This window comes from Triticum aestivum, chromosome 3D (assembly GCF_018294505.1).
Source record: "Triticum aestivum cultivar Chinese Spring chromosome 3D, IWGSC CS RefSeq v2.1, whole genome shotgun sequence".
Taxonomy (NCBI): domain Eukaryota; kingdom Viridiplantae; phylum Streptophyta; class Magnoliopsida; order Poales; family Poaceae; genus Triticum; species Triticum aestivum.
The window spans coordinates 342,866,572-342,875,371 of NC_057802.1; the positions used below are offsets into that span (position 1 = coordinate 342,866,572).

Here is an 8,800-nt window from a genome sequence, read left to right on the forward strand (position 1 = left end):
AAGCAAAATCGTGCCTCTCACGGAAGCTAAACCATGCCTCTCACGGAAGCAAAACAGTGCCTCTAACTGAAAAAATAGAAAACAATTTTTTTTCGTTTTCAAGAAAGCGGAAGCAAAACCGTGTCTTTCACGAAAGAAAAAAAATGTGTTTTTTTCGTTTTCGAGAGGCACGGCCGTGCCTCTTGCGAAAACAAAACCGTACCTCACCGAAGAAAAAGAGAACATATTTTTTCCCGTTTTCGAGAGACACGGCTATGCCTCTCGCAGAGCGAAACCGTGCCTCTCACGGAAGGAAAAAAATGTTTTTTCTTCATTTCCAAGCAACCCGGCCTTGCCTCTCAAAAAAAAGAAAATGTGTTTCTTCACGCAAAAATAAACATAAATTATTATTTTTCCAAAAGCTAAGAAAGATCAGTGGAAAAAAAGCCAAAAAACCGTCTAAACAACCGAAAACGCGTGTGGAAAAATATTTTTTTAGGGAGCACCTAGAGCGCGACACATAGCGACGGCTAAGCGCCAAGTGATGGGCTCTCAGTTCACTCCCAAATGATCGTTGAAAGGCTTCCGAAAAAACGCTCGTCAACGTGCTGTCAGCGCAGCTTTTTCATTGAAAATGTGGAGGCTATAGGGAAACGTCATACAGAGAAATTACAAGAGCGTAAAAAATGGGCCAATCACCATTAACTACCGCTAGCACTATCCCTTAGTCAGGCTTTCTTGGTCTAAACAGCAATAAGCTTGCCCTGCGACGACCGGCGGCGTGCCAAATTCTTGCTTCCTTGATTATCCTTGCCAGCACCACTGATACAGTGGATGGTTGTTGTTTGAAAATTCTGGCATTGGCAAATCAATCTGTGATTGGATGGTTAGAGGAACTGTGGTATTTTCAGCCCATCAGGGTTCAAGTCCTGGTGCTTGTATTTATTTCAGGATTTTCGACGATGCGCATTCAGTGGGAAGAGATGTTTCCGTCGATGACGAGGTGCCTACGGTGACTTCGTAAATTTCAAGATGATATGCCGGCTCAGTTTTTCAGAGGTGCTCATAGGGTAGGATGTGCGTGTATGTTCATAGAGGCGAGTGTATGAGCGTGTATATGAATGCTTGCGTCTGTACTGTGTTAAAAAAATTATAGCACTGCGCTCGTTCCATGTGGTCCACCATGGCACATGTCCAGTTCAGTGCGGTTGTAAGTGCGCTCGACCGGTTCCATGGCACCTGTATTGATTCCGGATAGGAATTGCCTACACGTGACCACTAGCATATTTTCTTTTGAGAGGGCGACCACTAGCAAGCTGGCTCACTGCGGTTGATCGTTGCCGTTCCTAGCGGTCGTTGCAAGTGCGCTCAGCACGTTTCTTCGTTTTTTTTTGTTTCCTTTTATTTTTTGTCTTTGGTGTTGTTTGTTCTTTCATCGATTTTCTTTGTTTTCTTTTCATTTTACTTTGATTTTTTTTCATTGGGGTTTTTCGTCTTTTCCTTTTGTTGCTATACCTTGATTTTCTTTGTTTCTCTTATGATTGTTTATTTTCTTTACTTTTTGTTTTTTTTGTCGGGTTCTTTAGCAGTTACATCATTTTCAACACATGTCTACTTTTTCTTAATACACAATGTACATTTTAAAAACACACACAACTGCATCCTTATTTTGGCGTCTTAAACACCGATTAGGAGCTCCATATTGGCTCGTATATTCCCCCTATTGATTTTTTTTAAGGGAAAGCCAGTTCTTTATTGATCGAATTCCACAGAAAATGGGATAATGCTTATATCATGTGGTTGGCCAAACCACACATGACGCCCAGGTGCTAGATTAAGAGCGTATCTAGCTAGAGGGGAGCCCCTATTCACACAAAATAGGCCAACTGATATAGGGCAACCTTTGACTGGGCCGGCCCATATATAGATTCTGTGGCCAACCGGCATAATGTACGAGTCGATTTGTTTTCTACAATTTTCATTTAGGATTTTTTTGGAGACAATACAGGCGCAGATGCTCATACATACACACATACACTCACCTCTATGGAAACACGTACACATATCTTATCCTTATGAGCATCTTCAAGAGACTGAGCCAACATATCATGTTGAGATTGCCGATGTCGCCAACGTCAACTCCCACTGAACGCACATTGCCGAAAGGTCTGAAATAAATCCAAGAGAATGCAAGCACTAATGTCAAGTCTAGGACCTAAACCCTGGTGGGCCAAGACTACCATTGTCATCCTAACCATCAAACCACAGGTTGGTTTCATTTGGGATTTTGCGAAAACACGAAAAAAAACATATTTTTAGAAAGTGAGCATTTTTCAAAAATATATTTGAGTAAATAATTGTGAACAATTTTTGAAAAATGAGATCCTTTTTGAAACACAAATATTTTTTGAACAATCACTTCTATAAAAGGCATACATTTTTTTGCGAACACGGACATTTATTTTATTTTATTTAAAAAAGCAAACATTTTTAAGGTTACCACTTTTTTAAATTATCAAACATTTTTTTGGAAACATGAACATTTTCTAAAATTCAAACATTTTTAAAAATTCCAACAATTTTCGAGATTTCCAAACATTTTATATAAACACTTGAATCATAAGGGCTCACTTCAATTTTGGCCCTATACCCCATCAGTATTTGTATAGAACTAGACCGGATCTTTCCTGAAATATAGCCTAGGAAGAGGGTCTCATTCTCTAGTTGAACACGGAACATTCCATTGGGTAGGGCTTCATAACTAAACCTTTGAAAGTTACTTTCGCGAGCATTTTTTGTAAATTAAAAAATTAAAAGAAAAACAAAAGGAAAACAAAACAAAGAAAAAACAATCAAAATAACCAGTCGAACCATTTCTCAAAACTGGGTCCTTGTAGTACTCCATCAGCTAACTTCCCTTGCCATCCCAGTGGGGTTGAATGAGTCTTTCGGCAAGGCAACTAGAGCTTTCTAGATGGTTCCTGACTGGTTATTTCGATATATATTTTTTTATGTTTTTTTTCTTTTCCTTTCCATCTAGAACCCAAGTTTGGCCAAGAATTTGTGCCGAGCCCAGATATCACAACGGCAACCCAGAATTAACAGCTGGGAAGTCACAAGGATATCATCCAGATTAAGGCCTGCATTTCCTATCCAACGTGAAGAAACTTTTATGCTACTTCAAATTTCTTGAAGGAAGATAGAGAAGCATAGCGAAGTGCTTCAATACAATGATCATATATCAATACATAGGAACCTAGTGTGAGGAACACGCATTTAGTTTGCCTTGCACGCAAGTATAAGAAGATTCCCAGAAGAAACAGAATAAAAATAACACAGGCATGATCTTTAATTTGGCATCGCACGACATATAATAAATGATCAATATCAGGGGACAGTGACAATACCATGATAACGCCAAGCTACCCGGTCAGAAGTCCATGGCTCCATGCTAAGGATCGGTGGCACCATGGCTATCAGGGCATTAGGTAGGCGGCCTAACCACTTGTGGCTTGTCCACCTCATCTTCTTTTTTCTAACAAGTTGTCCACCTCTTCAAGTGGGCAATAGCTACCATAGCATGTCAAAGACGGCATAACATAAACACACTCACAAATAAAATGTAGCTCAAGCTTGCTAAATGATTATCATCGTTGCCCAGAAGAAGAAAGGTTATGGTGATGCCAGCTTGTCACTAACAAACTTCTGACACCAATTCAATCAAGGATTAGCATCTCATAACTAGCTCAGTACCAACATCATCAAGGTCCATAATAAACTAATGCTCAGAAAAGAAGGCCAATATGAAACAAAAGGACAATCATAATTTGCGAAAAATCAGTAATAAAACCATGGGACAAACTATTTTGCACCGTGCAGCTAACGTCAATTTGGACTTCAAACTTCCTAAAAAGGAAATGTCAAAAAAAAATTCCCATCGCAGTCCTCTCTGTCTAGAAGCCACCACGACTGACTGAGATAAGAATCATCATAAAGAAAAAAAATAACCTATTCGCATGTTAGACCAAGAAACTGAAGCATGAGTTCAAATTGGACTCTATGAAAGGGCCTTCGCAGCAAGTGGGAAATTAATTAGGACCACATGCATACATACATGATGAAAATAGCAAGCATAAATGGAAGCAGTACCCTCGGCCATACAACTCGCTGAACACCAAGAAAAATGGACACATTCCTCTTCCTTACCATTCTTCCATTGCTCACCGCTCTGCCATGCTCATATGCTCAGTCGATGCTAAGCACTCGCTCATCCTTATCTGTAGAAGAGCATAGGCAGACCTTCCTTACCTCACCAAATGATGATTTTTCTTGCGGCTTCTATGAAGTTGGAGAGAATGCATTCTCCTTCTCTATCTGGTTCACCAACACCATGGAAAAGACTGTTGTATGGTCTGCAAACCCCAGGTCCTTGGTGAATGGCCATGGTTCCATGGTGTCTCTGAACCATAATGGAAACTTGGTCCTCGCTGATGTCAATGGCACCGTGACTTGGGAGAGCAAGACAAGCTCTGGCGAGGGCACGGTGGTTTCCCTTCTTGACACCGGCAACCTCATAATCAAAGACTACACTGGTGCAAATTTGTGGGAAAGCTTCTCTTCACCGACGGATACATTGCTACCAATAATGTGTCCGTCTCACTTGAAGAATGTAAAAAGACATGCTTGGACATTTGCTCCTGCTCAGCTCTCACGTACTCCCTCCTTTCCAAAATAGATGACCCAACTTTGTACTAAAGTTAGTACAAAGTTGGGTCATCTATTTTAGAACGGAGGGAGTACAAGGCAGGATCTGGATTTTGCTACACCAAAGCTGTACTCTTCAATGGTTACAGCTCCACAAATTTTCCTGGCGACAACTATGTCAAACTGCCAAAGAATATGAGCATCTCCAGACAGTCTCATATCACATGCAATCCGGATATTCGAGTGGTTGTACAAGGATCTGCAAGTATGTATGGAATGAATGATGTCAACAAGAGTTATACAATTTATTATGTGTTCGCAGCAATACTGGGAGCCCTAGTCTTGCTCTTTATCGGTACAAGCTGGTCGTTTCTTTACAGCAAGCAAAATATACCTAAGTCAATGGAAGAAGGTTATAGGACTGTGATGAGCCAGTTCAGGATGTTCATCTACAGGGAATTACGGGAAGCAACTGGAAAGTTCAAGGAAGAGATTGGAAGAGGGGGTTCGGGAATTGTTTATAGAGGGGTACTTGAAGATAAGAGAGTGGTGGCAGTGAAGAAACTAACTAGCGTTTCACATAGTGAGGAGGAATTCTGGGCAGAAATGAATATAATTGGAAGGATCAACCATATGAATTTAGTAAGGATGTGGGGGTTTTGCTCTGAGGGTCAACACAAACTGCTGGTGTACGAGTATGTGGAGAATGAATCACTTGACAAGTTTATATTTGGTAATGTAAGTGCTGAGAGATTACTTGCATGGAGCCAACGATTCAAAATAGCACTAGGAACAGCAAGAGGCTTGGCATACCTCCATCATGAGTGCCTTGAGTGGGTAATCCATTGTGATATAAAGCCAGAGAACATACTCCTGACCCGAGACTTCGAAGCAAAGATAGCAGACTTCGGACTAGCCAAACTCTCAAAGAGAGACAGTTCCAGTTTCAATCTCACCCACATGAGAGGAACAATGGGCTACATGGCGCCAGAGTGGGCACTGAATTTGCCGATCGACGCAAAGGTTGATGTATACAGTTATGGCGTTGTACTTCTCGAGATTGTGACTGGAAATAGGATCTCAAGTGGGATTACAGTGGATGGGAAAGAGGTGGAGTTTAGACAGTTTGTGCATGCAGTTAAAGAATTGCTGGAGAGTGGAGATGTCAAGGTTATAGCCGATGCTAGACTGAATGGCCATTTCAATCCTGAGCAAGTGGCGGTAATGGTGAAATTGGCTTGTCTCGAAGAAAGAAACAGCAGACCTACAATGAATGAAATTGTAAAAGCTCTACTGGCATGTGATGATGAAGACAATCACCCAGCCTACTCATGGTGACCGGCAATAAACAACAGTGTATCAATTGCAATAAGAAGAATTGGTCTAGTATATTGCTTGATATTTGAAAGTAGAGGAAAATGTTGCTAGAGAAAATGTCAGGTTGTGTGTTGCATAAATCTTTCTGTAGATGGAACACTAACTGCACTGTATTGAATGTTGTCTATATGAATTCTTGCATGAAACATAGTGGGCTTATTTGTATAGTTTTTCCTCACAGAAAAAAAAGAAAAGAAAAGAAGATTTTAGTCTGCATAACTGTTTGATCTTCTAGAGCATGTAACAACTTCCAAAGATTCCCGCTGTTTCTTCAAAAATCCGTTCTTCCATTCGAGATCCCTTCAGTGCAACCAGAGACCGCGTGACTCTTGTTAGCAAGTAGCCAGTTAACACCTGACAACATTCACTCACTGAAATCTTGTACAAATATAAGATACTGATAAATGTGACCGATAACTCAAAAGGAAAATTTGCTAGTAGCTAAAATACTAGCACAAATCATTTCAGCTATCAATGTCTTGCTGAATTAGCAGTGGAATACTGACTTGAATGGTCCATCGATCTAGTACTACGGAACCACTACATTTTGGCACTAATTTATGGTCGAACTTTCGGCTGGTAACATAATCAGTAAAGTGAGCCAGTCATCCTTGGACTACATTATTAGTCGCAATGGTAGAAAGTACAAATCGAGCACCAGGGCCAAATTATTTTTTCCGGCAATATGGGAAAACTTTAGCACTTATAACTGTATCAGCTTAACTGATCTTTCAGAACACTGCTCAAGTTCGGAATATCTACAATCGTTGGAGTAACAAAAATGATTGATTTAGCTTCCTGTTCAGAAAGAGTGAAAATGTGTATTGGGCCTTACTGCCCTATGGTCCCAATGCTGATGCAATGAATTACCAAGGTTGTAGTACATATTAAAAGAACAATCAACAAACAGTGCGAAAGGCACTGTTGAAAATACGGAACAAGTATATACTGTTACGGCCTCCGTTTCCCCTGGCCCGGTCACCACCGACGCTGGGGCCTCAACTACTGCTGCACCCGCTGGGCCGGAACGGCCCCGTCGACAAGTCAAGCCCAACAGCCGGCTGACGGCCCAAGTCTGGGACACCACTCGCTAGGGTTATGTATCACCGGTTCCCCTCCTACGGAGGACGGCGTGGATGTAACTGGCTAGGCGGCGGCTCTCTCTCTCGATCCCCCCTTTCTCCCTCCACCGAACCCCAAACCGGCCGGAATTCTTGTATCCTTGATCCTGTGTGAGAAATATTGTAGCGGGAGCCTAACAAGTGGCATCAGAGCCGTCCCGATCCACCCCCAATTTTTCTTTTCCACCATCAATCTGGCCGGCCGTTTCCCCTCTATTATCCAGACGCGGCGAGGTGCTATGGAGGAGATCAACAAGGCTCTGGCGGACCTGACGGCGGCCATCAGCGGCATGTCCGCCCAGATCAGTGAGATCCACCCGGTGGTTCTCGAGCTTCAAGGATGGCGCCCGGCGATCGAGCGATCCGTCGACGAGCTACGGGCGGAGGTGACCGATCTTCGCCAACACATCCAGGCACCGCGCCCAGCGGCCGCGCAGGCGCCGGATCCGGCGCTGCTGAAGGAAACGGCGCCCTCGGTCCGCCTCTCCGACCTGCCGCCTCTGCTTCCAGACATGGCCGGCACGTCTCTCCATCGACCAGGCGAGCAGCCACACGCTCGCGGTGACGGCAGTCACGGGCCCGATGGCCGCGGTGTCGCACATGATCTTCGGGGGAAATCGGTGGGTGAGATTCACTCCCCACGATTGCCTCCGGCCACTGGTACGTACGATCTCCTTCCGTATGGCGAGCAGTCGTTCTCAGGGGACCGGGGATATCACCGTTTGCCACCACCGCCGCGGTTCGATTTCCCTGTTTTCGACGGGACGAACCCGAAGGCTTGGCGTCTTAAATGTGAAGCTTACTTCCGCGTTTGCACCCTTAGCCCTGACACTTGGGTCAGTTGCGCCGCCATGTATTTCACAGATGGGGCTCTCACTTGGCTCCAGTCCTCCCAAGCTCACTTGCATTATCAGGATTGGGGGGGTTTTGCTGCCGTGATCTGCGCCAGTTTGGGCGTGAGGAATTCCAGAACCTGTTAAGGCAGTTTAATAGGTTGAAACAAACGAGCACAGTGGCAGAATATGCAGAGCAATTTACTCAAATTATGCATCACCTTCTAGCACATCACCCCTCTTGGGATCCTGCATTTTTGTTACCCAGTTCATGGAGGGTTTGCAACGTGATATTCGTGCAGCTGTTGTTTTGCATAGACCACAAACTCTGGATACTGCTGTGGATCTCGCCTGTTTGCAGGAGGAGGTGGTGGACTCTTTCCGGCGGGATGATCGGCGTCACTCGTCTCCACCATCGCTACCAGCGGTTGGACGCGCCACGCCGCGCACGGCGCTGCCGCTCCCACTACCCCCGCCGAAGCCAGGCGTCGGGGTACCGGAGGCGCGGCGAGAGGGTCGCCGCGACAACGACAATAACAACAAGTCCACCTCTAATGAGAACAAGCTGGCGGCTCTCCGTGCTTATCGTCGTGCCAAGGGCCTTTGCTTCACCTGCGGCGAGCGGTGGAGTCGCGAGCACCGGTGCGGCCCTACGGTTCAACTACATGTCGTCGAAGAGCTCATTGATATGCTCCAGGGCCAGCCTACCGAGCAAGAGCAAAAGGAAACAGCACCGAGCGAAGCGGACTGCTGTGTTCTGTCCAAGGAAGCCCTCGAAGGTGCCGA

General features: G+C 44.4%; 2 protein-coding genes across 2 annotated transcripts; both read left to right on the forward strand.

Annotated features, from left to right (window-relative positions):
* The first annotated feature begins 4,157 nt into the window (after nucleotides 1-4,157).
* LOC123078776 (putative receptor protein kinase ZmPK1) lies at nucleotides 4,158-6,210 on the forward strand. Its single transcript, XM_044501382.1, has 2 exons — nucleotides 4,158-4,691; nucleotides 4,766-6,210. Exons 1-2 carry the CDS (start codon nucleotides 4,163-4,165, stop codon nucleotides 6,019-6,021), a joined length of 1,785 nt encoding a protein of 594 aa, XP_044357317.1. The 5' UTR covers nucleotides 4,158-4,162; the 3' UTR covers nucleotides 6,022-6,210.
* Nucleotides 6,211-7,420: 1,210 nt separating this feature from the next.
* LOC123076289 (uncharacterized) lies at nucleotides 7,421-8,161 on the forward strand. Its single transcript, XM_044498619.1, has one exon. The coding sequence runs from the start codon at nucleotides 7,421-7,423 to the stop codon at nucleotides 8,159-8,161; it is 741 nt and encodes a 246-aa protein (XP_044354554.1).
* The last annotated feature ends 639 nt before the right edge of the window (nucleotides 8,162-8,800 follow it).

Coding starts and splice junctions, on each gene's coding strand:
- LOC123078776 (XM_044501382.1), top strand. CDS start 4,163: ATGGACACATTCCTCTTCCTTACCATTCTTCCATTGCTCACCGCTCTG. Junction 4,692..4,765: donor TGCTCCTGCTCAGCTCTCAC/GTACTCCCTCCT, acceptor CATCTATTTTAG/AACGGAGGGAGTACAAGGCA.
- LOC123076289 (XM_044498619.1), top strand. CDS start 7,421: ATGGAGGAGATCAACAAGGCTCTGGCGGACCTGACGGCGGCCATCAGC.